This window comes from Tenrec ecaudatus, chromosome 12 (genome assembly GCF_050624435.1).
Source record: "Tenrec ecaudatus isolate mTenEca1 chromosome 12, mTenEca1.hap1, whole genome shotgun sequence".
Taxonomy (NCBI): Eukaryota; Metazoa; Chordata; class Mammalia; order Afrosoricida; family Tenrecidae; genus Tenrec; species Tenrec ecaudatus.
This window is the reverse complement of record NC_134541.1, coordinates 131344849-131366214: the sequence shown is the minus strand read 5'-3', so window position 1 is coordinate 131366214 and position 21366 is coordinate 131344849. Positions and strand designations below refer to the sequence as shown.

Here is a 21366-nt window from a genome sequence, read left to right as displayed (position 1 = left end):
CATTGAGCTGAAAACTGCCTGCTTCCTCCAGTGGTATGTGCCCTTTTAAGACTTTTCCAGAATTCCTTTAGCCCTGTGGTCTCCATAAAAGGGAGTTAACATGTTTTACTCATTTTCTAAACCCTTAAATTGGTTGTGCCCGCTGGGTGTATCAAGTTTTGTCTTTATGGGAGTAGAGCCACCTTGCTCCTGCAGAGTGGCCGGTGGGTGGTTTCAGATGGCTGGCCTTGCAATTAGCAGCAGCCCGATCCACTCATCACTGGGGTCAACTCAAAAGCCTGGATCCTTGTGGATGCTGGGAGCAGGTTAAGAGCACAGTGGATATTTTTATTCCCAATCATTGCTAACCGATCAAATGCTTTCTATACCTATACAAATGCTACTCTATGAGCTGACCTTGAGGCAGAAGAACTGCTGTTGCCCCATCTGAGGTTGGGGTAGTTGTGTTAATTGGTGCTGGATACATTTCCACATGTCTTAGCTTTTGCTTGACTCTCCCACTGGCTGTTCCTCCTAGAGCCAGGCACCTGGTAGAAGGCCCAATGAATGGGACAAGTAGAGGGGGGATTAAACTCCCGCAGTGACTGGGTTCCTGGCACAGGGAATAAGAATTTTGATATAGTTAAGTGCCACTGAGTTCTGACCCACAGCAACCCTATGCACAACAGAACACACCTCTGGTGGAGTGAACTACCTGGTATGGAAGCAGCTGAGAATAGAATAGGAACCTAAAAACTGACAAACCGAGACCAGGTGATTTGTAAACAAGTTTTAATAATGAAGTAAGACAAGGTTAAGTGCAGCGGTGGGGGGAGAGCTATTTCTCCTGCCCCCACTAGGGGGTCATTATACCCTTTATAGGTGGGTGGGCCCAGGATGCAGGGTAGAACGCCCCGCCCCCCAGTGTCTGGAAGAGGCTGGAGTCAGACAAAAGTGATCCGTGTCCGGGCTGTGTTGACCTGCCAGACGTTCAGCTCCTCATATTCGTCCAGTGCCGCCTGGAACTGAGCGGGTGTGAAGCCTCGGGATATGCAGCGCTGCTCTGCTTCCGAGAAGCGGACACTCTGGCCTCCAGAGACCAGCTCCCGGACAGTGGCAAAGATGACATCTGCTGGTCTCTGAGCCCTGAAGGACACAGGGTGGGTGAGTCAGGTGGGTACAAACACCACCAACAGGGCAGTGGGCAGCATTAGAACTCACGAGGCCAAATTTGGACACAGAAGCCATAAGGATAGACTACTCTGACAAATGACTCACCTCGCTGTCTGCCCCTTGTCGCCTAGAAGAGAGTCCTTGGACATCTCCATCAGCCTTATGGCTTCGTTCACATCTTCCTTCTCCACTGTGTCCACCATCCGCAGCCGGGCCTAAGAGGAGCAGGGAAGAGATGGGAACAAGAGGAGGGGGATGGAATTGCGTCAGTGAACACCTTGTTCCAATTTGAAGAAAAGCAACTGTGTAGGAATCCAGAGCCCCACACCTCACCACCCCCTTCCTCGTATCGCCCCAAACATCTGCAGTGTTGGGCCGGCACTGTCAGACCGAGACAAGTGCAATGCCCAGGGCAGCGTCCAGCAATTGCCCAAGTCTCCGCCTCTCAACACTGGCCAGTCCCGGTGTTCAGCTGTCCTGTGAGGGAGACCAGACCCTTCTGAACTCCACTGGGCTCCCCACCATGACAGATGGAGCTGGGGGAGCTCTGCCAGGAAGGCAGCTGATGGGCGGAGAGGTTGTGTCCCAGGGGCTCGGGAAGTGCTAGCTCAGCAGTAGGTCGGTAATCACACTACCTGCACGAACAGCACTTTGGAGCCCCCAGGACTAATGTCCAAGATGCACATGGGCTCCAGGACCGCGGAGGGAGACGAACCCTCCACAGGGCTGAGTCGCCCCTCCCTCCCTGGCTGCGGTGCATGCCCTACCGGAGCAGCAAGTACCCACAGTGCGGTAGCACGGAGAGGACCACTATCTGCACTGTCAGCACTTTAGCCCCGGCAGGGCCTGAGTGGGAGGGAGGCGGCAAGTGGGAGAGGGACTCATGCGGGATCAGGTCGCCAGAGTTCAGACCATTCAGGAGCAGTGGGGCCAGCCACTCACCAGAGCAGTGGAAAGTCGCAGGATGGCCAGCAGTGTCCGAGCGGATGTATAGGTGGCATCCTTACTAGCCCAGGCCTCTCGCCTCATCTCTACGTACGCGGCGGTGAGGTAGTCCGCCAGGGACTCGGGTACCGTGGGCTGCTTCTCACGGCACATAGCTATGTAACGTCTGGGCAGAGGGTCATGGGAAAGCAGAAAAGGGAGATGGGTGTGGAGTAACACAGGCTCATGTGAATGCTCTTCACTTGGGAGTTGCCCTCCCCTCCCCCAACACACACTCTCCCTTACTGGAGGGGAGGCTGCTTTTAACCAGGAGACCCAAAACTTAGGGACGCTTATTTAGGTAGCCTGACGATCAGTGATGCATTCTACAAACCGAAGAAACCCACGGCTGTTTGATATTATTATGGACGTGGCTGGCAGTTTGATCGCCAACCTTCGCTGGCAGCTGAGCACTTAAACATGGTGCCACCAGTCCTTTCAGAAAGAATGGATTAAGACTGAACACCGCTCATAGCCAGGACAGGCCAGAAGGGCTCCCAGGGGCTTTGGGAAGCTGTCCTCCTTGACTGGGGCAGACCGCCACTTCCTTCCCTTGCCGAGTGGTTGGTGGGCTCACGCCTCTCAGTGAACAGTGCAACACATGCCATCCACCGTGCACCTGGCTCCCAAAGACCCTGCTTCCCCACAAAATGGCCAACTTTTGAGAGAAATGGCTTTTGTCCAGAGACCTAGCTATGGTACACCATATGTCTAAAAGCTTAAGCCAGCAGAAATCCAGAACTGGTGTTGTGAGTGTGTGTTTGTGTGTGGTGTGGAAACCCCGAGGGTTTCCTGGGAGCCCTGAAGCAGGAGCAGCTTTGTGTAGCGTGAGACAAACGGAGGAGTGGACAGACACAGCCCACCAGTGTCTTCCTCACTGCTCTCAGACACGTTATTCAAGGGGGAGGTGGCCTCTCTCAACAAACAAAACTTTTGGGGGAACACACCGGCACAGCCAAAGGCAACCACCAGCCCGTGCCCAGCTCTCCTACCTCATAAGCTTCATGTCCAAAGGTTCAAACTGCGCTGGGGGCTGCCGGCTGTGCTGGTGCACATAGGTGATGTGCTGGGCCAATCTGGGAAGGAGCAGAGGGAAGTGGTGAGTCTCTGAGCTACACACATGCTTGGGCCCCTGAACCTGATCCTCCAGTTTGTTGGGCAAACAGTTCCAGAGAAGCCTAAGCATCTGCGCCCCTGCTCTGTGGGGGTGAGCGTGAGCTCAGAACAGTACTGCTATGAGCAGAAACGTTTGGGATTTCACTTCCCATCTGGCAGAGAAGACTAAGTGATGTCTCCTTGGGGCTTAACGTCCCTCACCGTAAGTCATTGTCTCGGTCAGGTCGGTCCTGGATCAGCCAGAGGAGGTCGAATCGGGAGAGGAGCGCAGCGGGAAGTTGTATGTTCTGCTCCAAGCTGCGGCGAGGATTGTAGCGCCCGTAGGCGGGGTTGGCCGCGGCCAGAATGGAGCAGCGGGCGTTGAGAGTGGTGAGAATGCCCGCCTTGGCGATGGAGATCGTCTGCTGCTCCATGACCTCATGGATGGCTGTGCGGTCAGCCTCGGCCATCTTGTCAAACTCGTCGATGCAGCACACGCCCTGGTCCGCCAGCACAAGGGCCCCGCCCTCCAGGGTCAGCTCTCCCGTCACGGAGTCTCTCAGCACAGCTGCGGTCAGCCCCACTCCGGAGGAGCCGCGGCCGGTTGTGTACTGGCCTGGATGGAAGGGAGGACAGCAGCAGACATGTTTAACCAAGGGAAAGGGAAGCAAAGGACACAAGCCAATGGGACCAAGTGAGGCAAGATCTACACCTAACTCAGCGGTTCTCAACCTTCTTCATGCCACGACCCTTTCATACCCCCAACCATAAAATTATCTTCATTGCTACTTCACCCCTGTAATTTTGCTGCTGTTATGAATCGGGTGACCCACCCAAAGGAGTCATGACCCACAGATTGAGAACTGACCTAACTGCTGCTCTGTACACGCCAGAGGCTGCTGAAGCCACTGAGGTTCGGTACTAGCCACAGCTCCCGCCCCTAGAACCTGAAGACCTGCATTCCTCGACCCTGGCCTTCAGATCCAAGGGAGTATAAGCATCATGGTTCCAGAGATGACTCACTGCGAGGCGCCAGACGATCAATGTAAGACAGGAGCTGAGACTTGGCCACACCGGGATCCCCCATCAGGCAGATGTTGATGTTGCCTGCAAGGAAGGAAGACCCTAAGAGACTCTCCTTGTTTTGAGCCTAGTGTTCTTTCTTATTACACCCCCCTGTGCCCACGTGGACAAGATGCCAACAGCCCTACTCCATGGCCTCCCACTTTCCCTCCCAACGAGGTCATTCCAATGGAGCTCTTCCCCTGCTCATCCTTCAACCCTTTTACCTCTGATCTTCATGCCTCGAGGGGACTGGTCCACACCGCCCACTAGCAGGAGCAAAAGTGCCTTCTTCACGTCTTCATGCCCATAGATCTCAGGGGCAATGGAGGCAGCCAACTTCTCATAGAAATCCTCCTCTATAAGGGAATGCAGCGATTACTCACTAGGGACAAGAGCTTGGAAGAAAGCCAAGTGGCAGCCTTCCCCTTAGCCCCCTCACCTGCAATCTGCCTCAGCTCCTCCCGGCTCAGCTCCCCAGCCCCAGCCTCATCATCCTCACTCTTATTCATCTTCACAAGACGGTGGGCTTCCAGGTAGGTCTCTGAGAGTAAACCCTAAGGTAAGAAAATCCTGGGATATAAATGGAATCCCTTCTTCACCTTGTCCACCCATCGGACGCCTCAAGGATTCCCAGAGCACATTTCAAAGTAACTTGTTTGGCTGCTGGTTAAACAAGTTTCTTTGGGGTGGGTGGGCGAGTGTGGCACACGTGAACAGGGAGAAAAGCTGTCTCACTACCTAAGTCAGAACTCCCTTTCTTACCTGTACCACCTGTCGGAACCCAGCTCGCAGAAGTGGTAAAAATATACCAGTGACGCTGACGTGGTCTCCAGGCTGAGCAATCCTCGTGTTTTCTCCTTCTATCAACACTGTGATGCTCCGAGGGATATTCCCCACGGGCACTTGGTCGCTCTAGGGAGGGAGAAAACGGACCTCAGTCCCCACAACCCACCCTAGCCTCCAGTCAGCCTCAGGCAGGCCAACCAGAGACCTCCTGGACCTACCTCTCACTAACTCCAAGTGCCAGCCAAGGTCAGATCTCCCTCTTCTCTAGACCTTAGTTTCTGAAACCTTTTTCTACTTTTTAACTCCAGAAACTTGCAACACAAGCACTGCCACGGACATCTTGGATCCCTGACACCTGTCTGTCACCAAGTGTTCTGCCAACCTCACAGGATTGAGTTCCATGGCATGGAGGTAGGGGCGGGGGGGGATACAGGCAGCAGCAGCATGCCCCATTGCTGAAGAAGCTCGGCTCTAGATGACTTCTCTGGCCTCCGTTGCCCCTTCTGCCTGCCTGCCACTCCACCAGTGACTTTTTGAGCAGACCACCTGGGCCACATACCCCAAACTCACATGTTCCTGCAGCTTCATCTCCTGGAACCTGATGAATTTGGAGCCCCGGGTCTGCAAGTACAGCCGCCCTCCAGAGCGGTTGGTTTGGCACTCCTGGCTCGGGCACATGATCAGAGGCATGAAGGTTGGAGACTGGATCTAGGATGTCAGAAAGAATACCAAATGCCATCAAGGAAAAAGAGCCTGTTGTAGCCGGTCACCTGAGCCACCCCAGGCCTGTCTAGAGCATCTTTTAATCTTAATACCCTGGATCACCAGTGATAGGTATCAAAGTGACACAAGACCACTACGAGGCAGAACAAAGAAAGAGCAGAGAAACATCAGTGAGCAAAACGAACTCTCCGAAAAAGCAGCAGTAACTGCTTCCTTCTTGCCCGCTCTGTCCGTACCGGCTGGTAGGTCTCTGCTCCACACTGATCGCACGTGTAGGTGGCCACCACCATCCTGGGCTTGACCTCAGAGACGCGAGTGACGATGCCTCGCACAGTTACCAACTTGCCCACGCTGTCTGCCCGCACTTCTCGGATCACACGAGGCTTGTTGCTGCTGGGGCCCTGAAAGTACAACTCACTGAGAGGGCAAAGTGGGCATGAGCTAGGGTCTGGAGGACCAAGCCCTACCCTCTCCACCAAAGGCCACTCACAATCTACGCATGAGCTCAGGGGGGTACTGGTTCTGGGGGCTGCGGGCAGCTCCAGGGTCCCGGGTCCGCTGCTCCATCATGAGCCGGTGCTCAATGTACACATCGAGGACATCTTTATTTACCACCTACAGGCAGGAGAAAAAAAACGGAAAACAAGAAACCGGGTATTTAGAAGGGCACGGAGTATCAGAAGCCATCACCTCCCTTTCCTGCCAGCTCCACACGAAACAACACACTCCATCGCCTAAGAAGTTTGTCAAAAATCCAAGCCCATTTGCCCAGCACTTCCCCCATCCTATCCGCTCACCTCCCTCTCCTTGTACTGAGGCAAGAGCTCTTGGACAGCGTCAGCAAAGAGCCTCGTATAGCGCTTGGCGTTCTCACAGATGGAGTCCACCAACTCGGGGTCTTCCTCGGCTACGTCATCCAGGTCCACGTACAGCGCCACTTGCTCCCGATGAGCCATGTGAACCTGTAGTGGGAAAAAGATAGCAACTCTTCAAGAGCCAGTTTCATCCTGTTCACACCTGAGGTGCAGATCGGTCTCTTAGGGACACTACTTGCTCCAAAAACACACCCCAACCCCAAGTGTTAATTCTTTAACACCGTACTTCTTAAGAGTCATTACAACATTCACTTAGCATGGATTGAGTGCCCATTACAGGGAAAGTTGTGCAAAGAAGCTAGGCCACCTCCCCCCCACCTCCTAAGACTTACCAATTGGTTCCCATACTTAAACTGCTTCTTCCCCGATTCATCATCCTGGTAGAACTCTTGGAGGAACTTCTTGGCCTTTTCTACAACGTACACGGAAAGCCATGAGGACCTGCCTGCCTTTCTTGCGATACCCGGCTAAAACGCCTCTTTCCATTAGACCGAACTCATAAACTCCGTTAACTTTAAGTGTTCAAGTAAGTCCACAAAATTCTCCAAATGGGCAACCGCTTTTTCACAAGTCTGCTTTCAACTAGAATAGACTACGGGACGCCCGCCTCGTCGGGGTTCCCCCCAACACCTTCTGCACAGGGGAATCCCAGCCTCTGCCGTATTTAAAACTCTCTCAGCACCTGTCTCCAACGGTCTCCCACACGGCAACACGCGCCCGCGGGCTCCCGGCTAGTCTTCCACCCGTGTACGTTTCCCTCTCCCCTTCCCTCCGGCTCATCAACCTCGCTCCGCCCCGGGAATCTCGCCACTAGGCCCCGCTGCCCGCCACTGCTTCCGCTCTTAGTAAACAAAGAAGCACATGGGACCAGGAGCCGGCCGCCTCACAGCCCGGGATTCCTCCGCCCAAGGCGGGAGCCCGCCGGCGATTGGCCAGTTCGAGCAGGCCACTCCGTCCCCCACCACGAGCTCTTTCCGCCGCCCGCTAAACCCCCACATTCCAGGCCCGCCCCGCCCGAGGCCACGGCGCGGAAGGACACTGTTTACACACGACCCTCCCGCGGCCGCGCGCGCAACTTCCGCCCTGTCTTCATTTCCGCCGCGAGAGCTGGCCCGCGAGAGCCAATCCCGGCGCGCAGCGGCCACGGGCTTCCCGCCTCCGGGGCTTCGGCGGGTCCCGCCTGAGGCGGGAATCCGGGAGCTTCTACGCGGGGCAGGAGGCAGCCCCAGCGTCTGCATCCCCAACCCAAAGCCCCTCCGTCAGAGCCACCTACGGCCCCCGTCCTCCGGGCGTGCCCCATCGACACCGCGACCCCAAGCAGTTCTCCCTCGGACACGAGGCCCCGGGCACCGATCGGCCTTCGCCTCGCCGCTCCCCGCTCTCCTCGGGCGGAGGCTTCCCCGAGCCTGCCGAGCCCGCTGCCCCGAGCTCCCAGCCCACCCACGGGCGCCGGGTTAGCCAGAAGGCTGCCCGCCGTGCACAGCTGCTCCCCCCGGCCGGCGGCCCCTGACCTTTCTCGAGCGCGTAGTCCTTAAGCGCCATCGCTGCCGAGGGGCGCGCGGCCGCACCGTGCGGGCGGACTGGGAACTCGAGCCACCAGGAGCAAAGAACGCCCGCGCACTGGGCTGCGGCGGAGCAACCGAAATTGGCGCGAAACGTCTCGCCCCACGTGACCAGCGCCGTGCGGGGCGGGCCAATCGGAGGGCGCGGCCTACCGCCTTCCCTCCCTGGGCCGGCTCGGGCCGCCCCGCGCCTCGGCCAATCCCCGGCCGCGCCCGGGCGGAGTGACGCGAGGGGAGACAGGCCGCGAGGGTGGGAAGTGCGGGCGCTGCGGGGCGGGCGCCGGCTCTCCCGCGGTCCCGGCCGCCGAGGGTGGGGAGTCGCTCTTAAAGGGCCGGCCCACGCGCGGCTTTTGTTCCGGGGCCGCAGAGCGGCACGGGCCCGGGTTCCGCAGTCCCGTCTTCTGGTCTCCTTGCCAGAACGGCCATGATTTCCCAGTTCTTCATTCTGTCCTCCAAGGGGGACCCGCTCATCTACAAAGACTGTATCCTTGAGCCCGGGGCCCCCGGGGGGAGAGGCTCGGGGGGAGGGGCAGGGCCCCGGAGCCAAGCCTGTCAGGCCAACTTCTTAACTGCCCTTCCATCCGGTCAGTCCGTGGGGACAGTGGAGGCCGGGACGTGGCCGAGCTCTTCTACCGGAAGGTGACGTGCCTGCGGGGCGACGAGTCCCCGGTTGTCATGGTAACGGCCGCGGGTAGTGGGGCGGGGGCGGAGGTGGGCTGTCTTCCCATTTGGAACGAAGGATCTCCCAGCTATCACCCGCAGTGCAGGCGCCGCCTCTTTAACTTGAAGCCTCGGGACGGGGTGGGTGCTCTTCCAGGACCTCTGTTGACACTTTAGGATGGTGGGGGTTAGGGACATTTCCTATTCACCCCAAATCACACGCTGCTATCGGGGGCTGGGATGGGCGGTCGGGTCGTCACTACCAGCCCTTCCCGTCTCTGTCTCAGCACCACGATGGCCGACATTTCATTCACATCAGACACAGCGGCCTCTATTTGGTGGCCACGACCTCAGAGAACATCTCTCCCTTCACCCTCCTAGAGCTGCTCTCCCGGTAAGGAGGGCTGGGCTGGGCACAGCACCTGGGAGTGGGGCTCTCTGAGGAGTTGAAAACAGACACTCCTGACACTTCCCCAAGGAACTCCGGTCAAGGTTGGGCTGGTAATGATTGCATGCTGGGCTACTAACTGCAAGGTCAGCAGTTTGAAACCACCAGCCACTCCGAGATCGATGAAGCGAACTGCCCCTGTAAAGTGTTACAGTCTCGGAACCGACTCAGAGGTAGTGAGTTTGTGGGGTTTGAGTTTGCCGGTTTCCGCAGGCTAGCCACTCTCCTGGCAGATTACTGTGGCTCCCTGGGCGAGGGGACCATCTCCCGCAATGTGGCTCTTGTCTACGAGCTCCTGGATGAAGTGTTGGTAAGTGCCCCTTGCCCCTGTATGCAGTGCTCTGCCACGGGCTCCTGTTGGTGGGCAGCTCAGTTCCCAAGCAGTGACCACCCCTTCCCTTCCCTTCCCCGATAGGACTATGGCTACGTGCAGACCACATCCATGGAGATGCTGAGGAATTTCATCCAGACGGAGGCTGCAGTCAGCAAGCCCTTCAGCCTCTTTGACCTCAGTAGTGTTGGCTTGGTCAGTGAAAGGAGAATATGGGGTAAAGGAGAAGGGGGAGGTTGACTGGGAGTCTCAGACTGGGCTTGATTGATCCGGGTTCTTCACAGTTCGGGGCTGAGACGCAACAGAGCAAAGTGGCCCCCAGCAGTGCGGCCAGCCGCCCTGTCCTCTCCAGTCGCTCTGAGCAGGTGAGGGTGGGGTCAGCAATGCCATGCTCTCCCAATCTGTAAAATTCCTTTCTGGGACTCGAGAGTCCAAGATCCGGGCATTATCTTTCCACTTCCCCTGTACCTGGGTGTCCCTTCCCTCACCCCCATGTCCCTACCCCAGGGTCCTCTCCTACCTGCTCAGACCTTTGAGCCTCCCCGCCTTAAAACACAAGCTATCCAACCACCCAAGCCCCCTCTCTCCCCCAGAGTCAAAAGAATGAAGTGTTTCTGGATGTGGTGGAGAGATTGTCCGTACTGATAGCATCTAATGTAAGTTTGGAGCCCAAGCCCCGGGACAGAGCACACGGTATATGGGAAGTCTTGGGGTGGTCCACAGGCTGGGAATTCACCTCCCTGCTGCCATCCTCAGGGCTCACTCCTGAAGGTGGACGTACAGGGAGAAATCCGACTCAAGAGCTTTCTACCCAGCAGCTCTGGTGAGAACTCTGCAGGCCAGACATAGCCCTGCTTAGGGTCAGGCTCCTTGGTGCGCTAGATGCTGTTTGGTTCCATTTCCAGATGTTTTCTTTTTTTTTCCTGACAGAGATGTGCATTGGCTTGACAGAGGAATTTTGTGTGGGGAAATCGGAACTGAGAGGTGAGGAAAAAGTGGGTCTCTCGCCTAGTATTAAAAACAGCCTGGGGGAGAGTGGGGAGGGAGGGGGAAAAAAAGGAGGACCTGACACAGGGGGCTTGGGTGGAGAGCAAATGCTTTGAGAATGATTGGGGCAGGGCATGTGCGGATGTGCTTTATACAATTGATGTATGTATATGTATGGATTGTGATAAGAGTTGTATGAGCCCCTAATAAAATGTTTAAAAAAAAACAGCCTGAAAATTCACTGCCATCCGGTTGATTCTGGTGCATAGTGACCTTATAGTGTAGGACAGAGCTACCTCTCTGGAGTTCTGAGATGGTAACTGTTATGGGAATAGAAAACCTCATCATCTTTTTCTTCCGTGGCTGATAGTTTCAAACTGCTGACCTTGTGGTATAAAAACTTATTGCCATCAAACCAATGCCAACTTGTAGCAACCCTATAGGGCGTGGTTGAAATGCTCCTGAGCTCCCGAGACAGACTCTTGACAGGAGTAGAAAGACCTGTCTTTCTCTTGCGGAGCAGCTGGTGGTTTCAAACTGCTGACCTTGCAGTTATCAGCCCAACACTTAACCACTATGCCACCAGACTTCCTTACGCCATATGGCAGCTATAGGCTCTGCCATCCGTTTCACACAGACATGGTGGGTTATCATCAGCTAGAGCAAGGGCATATGGATGCTCTGCAGACAGTCCTCTCCTACCCCCCACCTCCCTGGAAGCATGGGTTAGGAGAGGGCTCTTTCTCTCCTCTCTGCAGGGTATGGACCAGGAATTCGGGTGGATGAGGTCTCCTTCCACAACTCGGTGAATCTGGATGAGTTCGAATCTCACCGCATCCTCCGCTTGCAGCCCCCTCAGGGAGAGGTCAGGAGCGAGCGTGTATCCCGCCCGCTGAGAGGGAGGCTGTGCAGGTGGGAAGAGACCCAAATGACCACTGCCTTTCTGGTTTCAGCTAACTGTGATGCGCTACCAACTCTCAGATGACCTCCCCTCCCCTCTCCCCTTCCGGCTCTTTCCCTCGGTGCAGTGGGACCCAGGCTCTGGCAGGTGAGACCATTCTCTGTACTAGATTTCTGCAGGTTCCTAGGGCTCATGGTGGAGGGGTGGCAGTGGTTGTGTGAACAGGCAGGCTTGGAGCTTCCAAATGGCCTGTGTCGTGTGCACGCGTGCGCAAACACATGCACGTACACAACTTGGCTGCTGGAGCTGAGCTGGGTGTCAGCACCTTCTCACTTTGGGGCACAAGTATACCACACATGGAGGTTTGTGGGGGGTGGTGAGGGTGAGATGGCAGGACGTGCCCTAAGTTACAGTATTCAACCCTTTCACTCAGGCTCCAGATTTACCTGAAGTTACGATGTGACCTACCTTCGAAGAGGTGAGGCATTGGGTCTGGTCAGGCTTAGAGCAGCTGATGTGAACAGGACACAGGGTCCTGAGACCCCTTTGCTTCTTCATATGTAGTCCCCCACCTCAGAGTCCTGAATAGAGGCTCCCAGTTTGGGAAGGGAAGGCTGGGGTGGCCCCTATAAAACAGGAGTGGCCTTAGAGGGGGGTGGGGACAAGTGACTACCTTCCAGAGACTGACTTGACGCATTTCCTTGTAGTCAAGCTCTCAACGTCCGCCTGTACCTGCCCCTGCCTCGAGGCGTGGTCAGGTTAGTGTGGCCCCAGGAGGTGCTGGGGAGTTTTGCTAAACAGGGAGGGATGGGGCTAGGGTGGGCGATGGAGCACGAGTGACCCATCCCCAGGTAGGTAGGGGCTGAGGCCAGCTCTGTCCTGTCCAGTTTGTCGCAGGAGCTGAGCAGCCCTGATCAGAAGGCAGAGTTGGGGGAAGGAGCCCTTCGCTGGGATTTGCCTCGGGTTCAAGGAGGTTCTCAGCTCTCAGGCCTTTTCCAGGTATCAGCTGCTGGTTCTCAATCACCCTCTCCTCTGACTCTATTTTCACCCCCTGGTCCCTCCCCAACAAGGCACTGCTGGACTGCTCCCGCCTGCCCTCGTGGCTGCCCTGCCCTACCAGCACCCCTCTTCCCACCTCTTCCTCACAGATGGACGTCCCAGGCCTCCCTGGGCCACCTGGCCAGGAGCCCTCCACCTCGGCCCCTCCACTAGGACTGGGCCCTGCCAGCCTTTCCTTCGAACTTCCGCGGCACACATGCTCGGGCCTCCAGGTCCGCTTCCTCAGGCTGGCATTCCAGCCCTGCGGCAACACCAACCCCCACAAATGGGTGCGGCACCTCAGCCACAGCGATGCCTACGTCATCCGGATCTGAGCATTCTGAAGGACGACCTTGTGGCACGGGAAAGGGTGCTTGCTACCTGGTTTCCCACCCTCCAGCCCCTGGATCTGGGTGGGCTAACCCCAGAACCTAAAAGGCAGGAGGGCTCAACAGGCTCCCTGCCCTTCTGTGGCATCTAATAGATGGTACGGGACGTAGAAACGACTTTTTATTCCAAGAAACTGTACAAAGTCTAAAAAAGAAAATGCTGCGAGAGAAGTAGACTTCGACTCCTGTTCCATTCTGCGGGTGTGTGTAGAAACCGGAGGGGGAGAACAGTCAGCAGGTGTGCAGCAACATCAGGGCGCAGGCTGAGGGGAGCTGGGTCCAGGGGGCTGGGAGCCATTGGCCTTTGGAGTCCCTGGGGCTGGAGGGGGGCTCTCCCCAGTGTCCTGCTTTCCCCCGCAGAGGGCGCTGCCCCCGAGAGGGGAAGGCGATGAGGCCGGAGGAATTGGCGAAGGGTGGGAGGTGGGACCGCCTTTGCCCTCCCCAGTGGGGGGCAGGGACACCACGATGTACTTCTGGACATTACCCGGCCCAGCGGGAGCCGTGCTAGGGGGCGCGGCTGTGGCTGTGGAGACCAGCTTGACGATGGGCTGCACGCTGGGCACGGTGGTGGTGACCGGGGAGGTGGTGGTGGAGCCGGAGCCAGGAGCTGAGGTGCTGAGGGACAGGACCTGAGGGGAGAAGAGGCAGTGCCCATGGCCCTGGCTCTCTGGACAGAAAGACCTACTCCCAGAGGACTGAGGCGGACCCTGTAGACTGGTGCCAGCACAAGAGCCCAGCTCAGGCGGCCACCGTCTCCCAGGGCCCTGAGCAGCGTCCTTGCTCTCACTCTGGGCCCACTGTGAGTAGGCTCTGCTTTGGGGCCTCCCCAGGATGCCCGTGCCTTCCCCATCCCTTTACTCCATGTGGCTCCACATACCTGCTGGGTGGAGGCAGCGCTGGATGACGACATGACGATAAACTTGGTTGGAGGAGGGGAGGGCTGAGGGGGCGCAGCCGCTCGAGCGGACACCAGTGTCTGGACGGGCAGTGCGATGGAGCCAGGGACCTTCAGCAAGCCAGAGGTCCGAGGGCCAGGCTGAGGGGCCTGGGAGAGGGTCAGCGTGGGCCGGGGCTGTAGAGTAAGAGGCAAAAAGGCACCATCAACGTTGAAGAAAAAGGGTCTAGTGAGAAAACCTGGGATTCTCCCACGGCCTTTTGGGTCTGCTCATCCTCCACTCACCCAAGGTTCCAGCTCAGAGCGAGTGTGGGTGTCCGTCAGGGTGCATACCTTTCCCGCTCAGAGTCACAGCTCCATCCTCCTCTGTCTCCTATCTGGTTACCCGTTCCCCACCCTACCCACCCCACTGCCACTGACCTGGGTGATGGTCAGCGTGGTCCTGTTGACCTGCTGGGCCTGCAGAGCAGCCTGGGCCCGGGCCTTGACCACGTGGGAACAGAGGAGGGGTCCAAGGGACCCGAATTCTGTCCGGTAAGCATCCTGATTGTCAGGAGGTGGGCGCAGCTTTGCCAGGACTGGGGCACAGTGTTTCTGCAGGGAAGGCAGAGAGACGGTTGGTTCTCCTAGGGAGCGGCAGAGAAGGTGTGCACCCGTCACGTCAGTGTGTTCCTGGGGGAGGCCAAGCTACGCTGGTGGTCGTTTACGTAGGACTACACAGGCACCACCTCGTGTGAATGGGAAAGTTACTGAGTCGCTAGGGAAGCATACCTAAGTGGACAGTGGATCCCTGGGGTGCCTTTTCAGGTGCAAACTGGGTCAAAGAAAACTCGAGGGGACAGGCTTGCAGAAGTGACAAGCTAAGAGTTCTGGCCCCTCTGTGTGTGCTCTGACTACATGAGACAGGGTCTGAATAAAAGGCTCAGGCGCCTTAAGCAGGGAGGGCAGGCTGGTTACCAGGAGCAGGCTCTGCACGTGGTCAGCTCCGATGCGGTCGATGTTGCTCAGCACAGGGCCGTCCAGGACACTGCGGATCCGCTCCCCCTCCTGCTGCAGCCTCGGCAGGATCAGTGTCTTAATCACCTGTTGGCAAGGCAGGGCCACCGGGTCACCGCACTGTCTCCCAGGTTGGGAGAGAGTGCCACCCTCTAGAACCTCATGACTGTCCACCCCCATCCCCGCCATTCTTGCCATTGGGGGCGGGGTGTGTGTGTGTGTCTTACATCATGCCCCAGCTCTGCCAAGCCTGCAATGGAGCCGTACCGAGTTGTCCATGGGGTCTTCTCATCTACCCAGCTCTATGGGGAAGGAAAGATAAATTCAGATGAGAAAGTGTGGAAAAGGCTAAAGGCCCCCAGTATTTCATCAACACGCTTCCTGTGCAAATCATACAGATGTTAGAGTGAGGCTAAAGTCCTCTAGATCACCCCCAGTCCCCATTCTCCCATCCCGGGCGGCATAGTGGCCCACTAGGCTGCTAAATGCAAGGTCAGCAGTTTGAAACCAGTTTGAGATGAGGCATTCTACTTCCATAAAACGTTGGTCTTGGAAACCCACAGGCGCAGTTGCAGCCACGCTCCAGAGTTGCTGTGCGTCAGTGGAGTAGAGGGCAGGGAGCTCCCTCATGTCCCCTGCCTCTTGTCTTCAGGGCCATTTGCGGGTTGGGGTGAGGCTCCCACTGCTCGCTTGGGGACAGCGGACACTGGGTGCTCTCGCTCACCTTGGTGAAGGTCTTGGTGATACGAGACTGGATGTTGTTAGTGGTGGTGCTGAAATGTTTGCAAATCTGGGCCACCAGGCGGGCTGCAAAGTCCCGGAGGGCCCAGTGATTGTCCACGTCAGGTCGCAAGCACAGCTGCCTGCTCACAATACAGGTCATCACCGCAGGGATCAACTCGTGCACCTGAGGGAGAAGTGGCAAGAGAGTGTGGGCTCCGTCCAGCGGCTCTGGGACAGAAGAACGGGTGGCGGGCAGGACCACTCACATATTTTTCGAGATAGAGTGTCGGGTTATCCATCAGTGCCTTGACCATCCGCATCAGGTAGATGAGCAGGGCCAGGTTGTTCTGGACCACGTTCACGCGGACCTGAGGGAGGCAGGAGGGGACGGTGATATTCCTCGGATGAATCGCCTCACCCCTCCACCCCACTCCAGATCCTGGCCTCCCCACATCCTCACCCCCTCTGAGATGAAGGTACTGAATCGCGGCAGCATCTGATAAAGCCCTGGGTCCGTAGCGATGCTTTGAAGGGCTTCCTATGGGAGGGAAGGGAGGTCAGGCAGGGGCGGCGACTGCAGGACCTCAAGGAGGAAGGACGGCCTCGTTTTGGGGTCAGGGTAAGGCGAGAAGGTGGGGGTCCTCACCGCTCTTTTGGCCTCACACGACCCCACACAGGCTTCCGTGATCTCCTTGTAATATAGCTGCTGTTCCACAGACAGCTCGTGGATACTTCGGGGTTTCAGCCGCAAAGGCCCCCCTTCCAGCAAGGGTGGTGCCTTCTTCTCTTTCCCTGGGTGAAGGGGGAGGACCGACACGTTAAAGAAAGCACTTCCTTGAGAAAGCACTTCCTTGTCGACAGCCATGCCCTCAAGGTGCCGAGATCTTGCCTGATCTCCGAAGCTCAGCAGGGTCAGGGTCGGGCCTGGCTAGTACTTGGACGGGAAAAAAGAAAGCGCTTCCAAGAGACTTCAGCAACTGCGGCCCATCAGACCCCCACCCCCACCCCCACCCCCCGCAGGAGTCCTGGCATCCTATAAGGCTTCTAGGTCCTTCCTGGGACTCCCTAGCCTGAGCGTGCGCCTCTGCCCCGAGCCCAGCCACTTCACAAAAGGCCATGCGGTGCTGAGGGAGGAGTCAGGTGAGGCCTGGCCCGGCAGTGCTGACCTTTGCTGTCCGCTGAAGCTGCCCCTTGACCTTTGCCTTTCAGCGGCCCATCGTCTTCCTGGCCTGGTTTTGTGGACTTCAGAGGTTCGGTGGCCTCGGCTTTCTGCTGCTCTTTGGGAGCTGGAAGGGAAGCAGTCACAGCGGCAATGACAAGTGTGGACCAGGGAGGACTGGGGCAGAGAAGGATGGGTTCTGGGCCCAGGGATTACCTGGAGGTGGGTTTTCCGGTATAGCTGGCTGGCACCCTTCAATGCTCAACCAATGAGCTGTGAGGAAGGAAGGCGGAGGTTGAATTGCTTTTCGATGGAGGCTGGGGCACAGCGCCACGCCAGGAAGGCGGTTTGATCCCTGGTACCCTCGCTCCACCCGGTCCGTTGTATGACTCACACGGAGCATCCCCCGCGGGCAGACGCTCGCACTGAGGTTTGCACCTGGGACTTTCCTCCTCCCCGTCCCCTTCCTCTCCCTTCCCCTCCCCCAACCTTTGAGGCAGACGTCCAGGGGCACCCGGGGCAGAGGGGTATTGATGATGTCGCTCAGGTCCACCTCCTTCTCCTCGTAGAAGTAAAGCTCCCGGCCGCCACCGGAGGCAAAGCGGAAGGGAATGAACTCCTGGGCGTGGAAGCCGTAGAGCGGCTGCGTCGGGGAAAGAGACGGACACCAGGATGAGCTGGAAGCCCGGGAGGCATAGGCCGTGTCCCGGAGGCTGGGCTCTCCCCGCTCCTGCTGCCACCTCAGTCCTGCCCGCATCCGCTGATCTCCCAATCACCTCGACATTCTTCAGTTTCAATGCATAGTCAATGTCGCTGGTGGTCAGCTTCTGCCTCTTCCCCATGTGCATGAACTTCAAAGCATCCTGGGTGACAGGGTGGGGGGACAACAGGCACCATCAGCCCAAGACCCTGGGGAGGAAGGGGCCACCGGCCACCGCCTGGAAAGCAGGCACAGCTTACTTGTGCGATCTCCTTGATGCGGTGGCTGACCTCGTCGGTCAGCAGCTGGCAGGTTTCCTCCTGAATCTGGGCGATGCCCATGGACTCGGCCACCACCTTCATGGACTCGGAGGGCAGCACAGTATTGCTGAGCTTCAGCTTCTTCTCCTCGGCCATTCTGGAGCCCGGCCGTCCCTGCCCCTAAGGGTGATGTCCAGGGTAGGATGACGGAGACCCTGGCAGACGAGAGAGAGAGAGAGAGAGAGCGAGAGAGAGAGAGAGAGAGAGAGAGAGAAAGGAAAATGTGAGCCCCAAAGAAGACAGAAAGGGAAGACAGAGGAAGTGCCAGGAGGGAAGGAACTTGGGGAGCATCTTCTGTCCAACTGTACCCCCGTGGTAACGGACTGGGTTGAAACACAAAAGGAGAGGAATCGGATCCAATTGCACACGGCTTACTGAGCTCTACATCTAAGCCGGGCACTGCGCAAGTGTGGTACCTTCCCCCACTCCCCCCCCCACACACACACGCATTGCCATCAAGCCCAGTCAGTCAGTCTCAGCACTCCTACTGGACCGTGTAGAACTGCCTCATGGGCTTTCCAAGAGAAAAGCGGAATGTCACTTTCTTTTACCCACCTGACGTTTGGTGGGTTCAGTGTTTACCCGCACGCCACCAGGGCTGCTCCCAAGTAGAACCCAAAGCCTTGTTCTAATTCCTAGCAACCCTCTAAGACATGGTACATCTGCTCACATGCTTTCCAAGGCAGCAGTCTTTATGGGAGCAGACTGCCACATCTTACTCCCACAGAGCAAGTGGTAGCTTAGAACCACCAACCTTTCAGTCAGCAGTTAAAGGCTTCAACACCCCTCCACCAGGGTACCTTACTGTGAGAAGGCAGACCGAACTGTCAGTCCCAGCCCTGCCACTCCCTGGCTGTTTAACTTATCCAAAGTCCTTCAACCCCCTGTGCTGTAGTTTTACCTGTAAAACTCATCTCCCTCATCCCTTCTTACATCGGTCTTCGTGCTTGGCAACCAAACAATCCTGGTTAAATACAGTCCTCCCACTCTGAACCTGTACAGCTGCACAAGTGAACACGATGAGGCGTACACACAACTGTGCTGATGCTCAGGAGCCTGGTGGTGCAGTGGTTAGAGCACCCCCCTGCAAACTGAAAGCCGTTCACCCCCCGAGAGCGGCTCTGTGGGAGAAAGACGAGGCATCGTGCTTCTTTAAAGATGCAGAGGCTCCGTGGAGCAGTTCTGCTCTGTCCTGGGAGATCGCCATGAGTCAGAGCCGACTCAATGACAGTGAGTTAGGTTTTCCTTTTTGCTTTAATGCGGATCAGTTCTCACTTTCAAGGCCTGACCATGCACTTGAAATGGCTCCTTCCTGCTGCCAGACACCAACCATCTTTCTCCAGGCCCCTGCTCTCCCACTGACACCTGTCCCGCCCCCCTCAAACTCCCAGCACCTTCTCCTGCTCCTAACCTTCAGCCATCACGTGAGAGTCTCCAAACTCACGCCACTACGTCTGTTTACCTTCCAGCCCTGCAGCCACATGTTCTGTAGTTCCCCCATCTTACAGGCAAGCAAGTAAAAAAAACCCAAGATCATCTTTCCTGGATTCTACCAGCTATTCGTTTTTGTTGCTTTTTTAAAAAAAAAAAGTTGTTCCTTCTTCCATCAGAGTTAACTTCTTTATTTCTCTTTTTAAAAATCATTTTATTGGGGGCTCATACAATTCTTATCACAATCCATATATCCATCCATTGTCTCAAGCACATTTGTACATTTGTTAACTTCTTGATTTCTAATCCCGTTCCTCTCCTCTCTTAAACCCACTGCAATCAGACTTTTGCTTCGACTTGATAACCCAGGGTCAGCAGTCCTTTGGGAGAAAGAGCTTTCTACTCCCTTAAAGAGCCTCAGCACCTTCCAAATGCAGATCTTCCCTGTCTTAGAGGGTCACTATGAGTCAGCATCGACTCAGTGGCAGTGAGTTTGGTTTTGTCTTGGAGTAAAATCCAAAATCCTTATCATGGCCTAGGTCTTGGCCTTCATGGTTTGTCCCATCCTCTTTTTATCTCTCATTTCCTTTCCTTCCCATTGTTACCTGGATCTGTTCTTTCTACCTGAAATGCTTTCCCCAAGATTTCTGCTTGGCTGCCTACCCTGACTAGCTAATATTCCACCCTGACGCTACAGTAGACTGTTTCTTCCTGTCACATTTAGCATCTTTTAATACAGTTTTCCCAAAGTGAGAGATGCTGTCCACCGCTGGGGTGGGGGTGGGGGGATCAGAAACAATGGGAGGTGGGGGAGGGGGGAATCAAAGAGCAGACATCTACACTTTATCCTGGGCTGGATTATGGGCTATAGTGCAAAAGTTTTCATTTGTCAGGGGCTACTCGGTTTTTGCTTTCTTTTTCTGAAACGGAAGCATTAGCATTAGGCCAATAAGTTCGGGAGTTTGGGACCCCATGTTCTAATAGTTTGTATAGTTTCCACCACCATAGGCGCTCCTTGAAGTCAGGGATGTATTCCAAGAGCGCGGAACGGTGTCTGAGGCAAGGTAGACAAATAATACCGAAAAGGCACCTGAAGGTGTAGTAATGTTTGTATACACCGTGTACAATGAACACTGCATAGTGATTACCAGGGGAGACTTAAGATTCAGGACCAAGTCTGGAGTCTACTGTGGCCAAAACTAAAGAAGTAAGCGTCAAGCTGTCCACTTGGAAGATAAATGTCAACAGTGCTCAGGAATGACGACTTGGAGGGCGGGAAGAACTAGGGAGATGGGAGCGTGGGAGCCACAGGGGAACGTGATTGTTCTCAGACCCAGGTCTGGTCCACCGTTCTCGGATGTCTTATGTAGAGGGGGGCCCATTTATTCAACACGTACGCAGGGTCGACAAGCAGCTTCTCTGGAAGAGCCTCACTGAAGTTTAGAGACTAAACCATCATCCGGTGGTCCTCACCCTGCCTCACCGAAGCCGCCCGGTTCCACCACGGAACTGACCACTCCCCTGAGCTGCCCCCAGGACCGAGGCAGCCCCCTTCGGAACCTTTCCCCGTCGAGGTCGACTAGTACCTGTCTTCCTGCACCGGGCCCAGTAGATCATAGGGGTCCGCAAAAGGATCGGAAGCCCCTCAGACCGGGGGAGGCAGCGCGAATACTTCCCAGAGGATGGCGTGCGCTGCGTCTTCCGGGTGGTGGAGGAGTTGTCCCAGCCGAGAAGGGGGATGCGAGCGGTACAGAGCGAGCTAAGGCTCCGTCGGGAGCCCACCTCATCTCCCCCAACATCCGTGCAATGCAAACCCCCCCGCCCCCCCGCGGGGACACGTAGCCAGCCGTCCTCTGCCCGGTCCCCACGGGGGCCTACCTTCTGGGGGGTCTTGCCCTCGAGGATCACGCCGATCGGCCCCCGGCAGCAGGGCCGCCGAACGTGAAAACGCTCATCTCCGCCCAAGCGCCCCTCAGCCGGCGCCCGGCGCCATGTTGGACCCGCCCCCTCGCGGCACAGGTCCCGGCAGAGGCGAGCCACACGGGACACCCCTCCCCCCCCCCGCCGTCGCAGGCCTGAACAAGGCCGCTAGGGCCACCGCTCTGAAATCATCTGAAAACACTGCTTCTGAATAGGTGTGAGAACA

The 21366-nt window shown here is 56.7% G+C and overlaps 3 protein-coding genes across 7 annotated transcripts; 1 reads left to right on the top strand and 2 right to left on the bottom strand.

The window, feature by feature from the left end:
* Positions 1-754: 754 nt before the first annotated feature.
* MCM7 (minichromosome maintenance complex component 7) lies at positions 755-8830 on the bottom strand. 2 transcript variants are annotated; one of them, XM_075564972.1, is made up of 15 exons: positions 8192-8830; positions 7013-7092; positions 6603-6767; positions 6296-6420; positions 6042-6222; positions 5653-5790; positions 5059-5208; positions 4736-4850; positions 4521-4652; positions 4255-4338; positions 3454-3847; positions 3129-3212; positions 2095-2263; positions 1258-1367; positions 755-1125 (listed from the first exon to the last, which is right to left on the bottom strand). In XM_075564972.1, exons 1-15 carry the CDS (start codon positions 8220-8222, stop codon positions 924-926), a joined length of 2160 nt encoding a protein of 719 aa, XP_075421087.1. In that variant the 5' UTR covers positions 8223-8830; the 3' UTR covers positions 755-923. The 2 variants fall into 2 exon arrangements, with proteins under 2 accessions (XP_075421087.1, XP_075421088.1); XM_075564973.1 differs by lacking the exon at positions 8192-8830 and adding an exon at positions 7363-7495.
* AP4M1 (adaptor related protein complex 4 subunit mu 1) lies at positions 8462-13166 on the top strand. Of its 2 annotated transcripts, XM_075564978.1 has the most exons (15): positions 8462-8724; positions 8832-8920; positions 9190-9296; positions 9564-9660; positions 9766-9876; positions 9966-10046; positions 10275-10337; positions 10438-10504; positions 10612-10665; positions 11427-11533; positions 11622-11716; positions 12003-12047; positions 12277-12327; positions 12457-12568; positions 12718-13166. In XM_075564978.1, the coding sequence occupies exons 1-15, from the start codon at positions 8667-8669 to the stop codon at positions 12940-12942; spliced, it is 1362 nt and encodes a 453-aa protein (XP_075421093.1). In that variant the 5' UTR covers positions 8462-8666; the 3' UTR covers positions 12943-13166. The 2 variants fall into 2 exon arrangements, with proteins under 2 accessions (XP_075421093.1, XP_075421094.1); XM_075564979.1 differs by lacking the exons at positions 8462-8724; positions 8832-8920 and adding an exon at positions 8987-9043.
* On the bottom strand, positions 13105-21230 carry TAF6 (TATA-box binding protein associated factor 6). Of its 3 annotated transcripts, none has more exons than XM_075564975.1 (15): positions 21099-21230; positions 17730-17944; positions 17546-17632; positions 17259-17412; positions 16986-17042; positions 16777-16896; positions 16257-16402; positions 16071-16148; positions 15877-15978; positions 15612-15794; positions 15115-15189; positions 14849-14974; positions 14312-14485; positions 13874-14068; positions 13105-13625 (listed from the first exon to the last, which is right to left on the bottom strand). In XM_075564975.1, the coding sequence occupies exons 2-15, from the start codon at positions 17883-17885 to the stop codon at positions 13248-13250; spliced, it is 2031 nt and encodes a 676-aa protein (XP_075421090.1). In that variant the 5' UTR covers positions 17886-17944; positions 21099-21230; the 3' UTR covers positions 13105-13247. The 3 variants fall into 3 exon arrangements, with proteins under 3 accessions (XP_075421090.1, XP_075421092.1, XP_075421091.1); XM_075564977.1 differs by having other exon boundaries at positions 17730-17909; positions 21099-21222; XM_075564976.1 differs by lacking the exon at positions 21099-21230 and adding an exon at positions 20807-21071.
* Positions 21231-21366: the final 136 nt, after the last annotated feature.

What these genes read in the sequence shown, in the direction of transcription:
- MCM7 (XM_075564972.1), bottom strand. Translation starts at nt 8,222, where the DNA reads ATGGCGCTTAAGGACTACGCGCTCGAGAAAG. An exon ending in TTAAGTATGGGAACCAATTG is followed by an intron (nt 6,768 to 7,012) that starts GTAAGTCTTAGG and finishes TTCCCACTACAG; the next exon opens with GTTCACATGGCTCATCGGGA. An exon ending in TTGGACATGAAGCTTATGAG is followed by an intron (nt 2,264 to 3,128) that starts GTAGGAGAGCTG and finishes CCCTCTGCCCAG; the next exon opens with ACGTTACATAGCTATGTGCC.
- AP4M1 (XM_075564978.1), top strand. Translation starts at nt 8,667, where the DNA reads ATGATTTCCCAGTTCTTCATTCTGTCCTCCAAGGGGGACCCGCTCATC. An exon ending in CCGTACTGATAGCATCTAAT is followed by an intron (nt 10,338 to 10,437) that starts GTAAGTTTGGAG and finishes TGCCATCCTCAG; the next exon opens with GGCTCACTCCTGAAGGTGGA. An exon ending in CTGCCTCGAGGCGTGGTCAG is followed by an intron (nt 12,328 to 12,456) that starts GTTAGTGTGGCC and finishes TGTCCTGTCCAG; the next exon opens with TTTGTCGCAGGAGCTGAGCA.
- TAF6 (XM_075564975.1), bottom strand. Translation starts at nt 17,885, where the DNA reads ATGGCCGAGGAGAAGAAGCTGAAGCTCAGCAATACTGTGCTGCCCTCC. An exon ending in CACTCTATCTCGAAAAATAT is followed by an intron (nt 15,795 to 15,876) that starts GTGAGTGGTCCT and finishes CTTCTCCCTCAG; the next exon opens with GTGCACGAGTTGATCCCTGC. An exon ending in CCACGCTGACCATCACCCAG is followed by an intron (nt 14,069 to 14,311) that starts GTCAGTGGCAGT and finishes CTTACTCTACAG; the next exon opens with CCCCGGCCCACGCTGACCCT.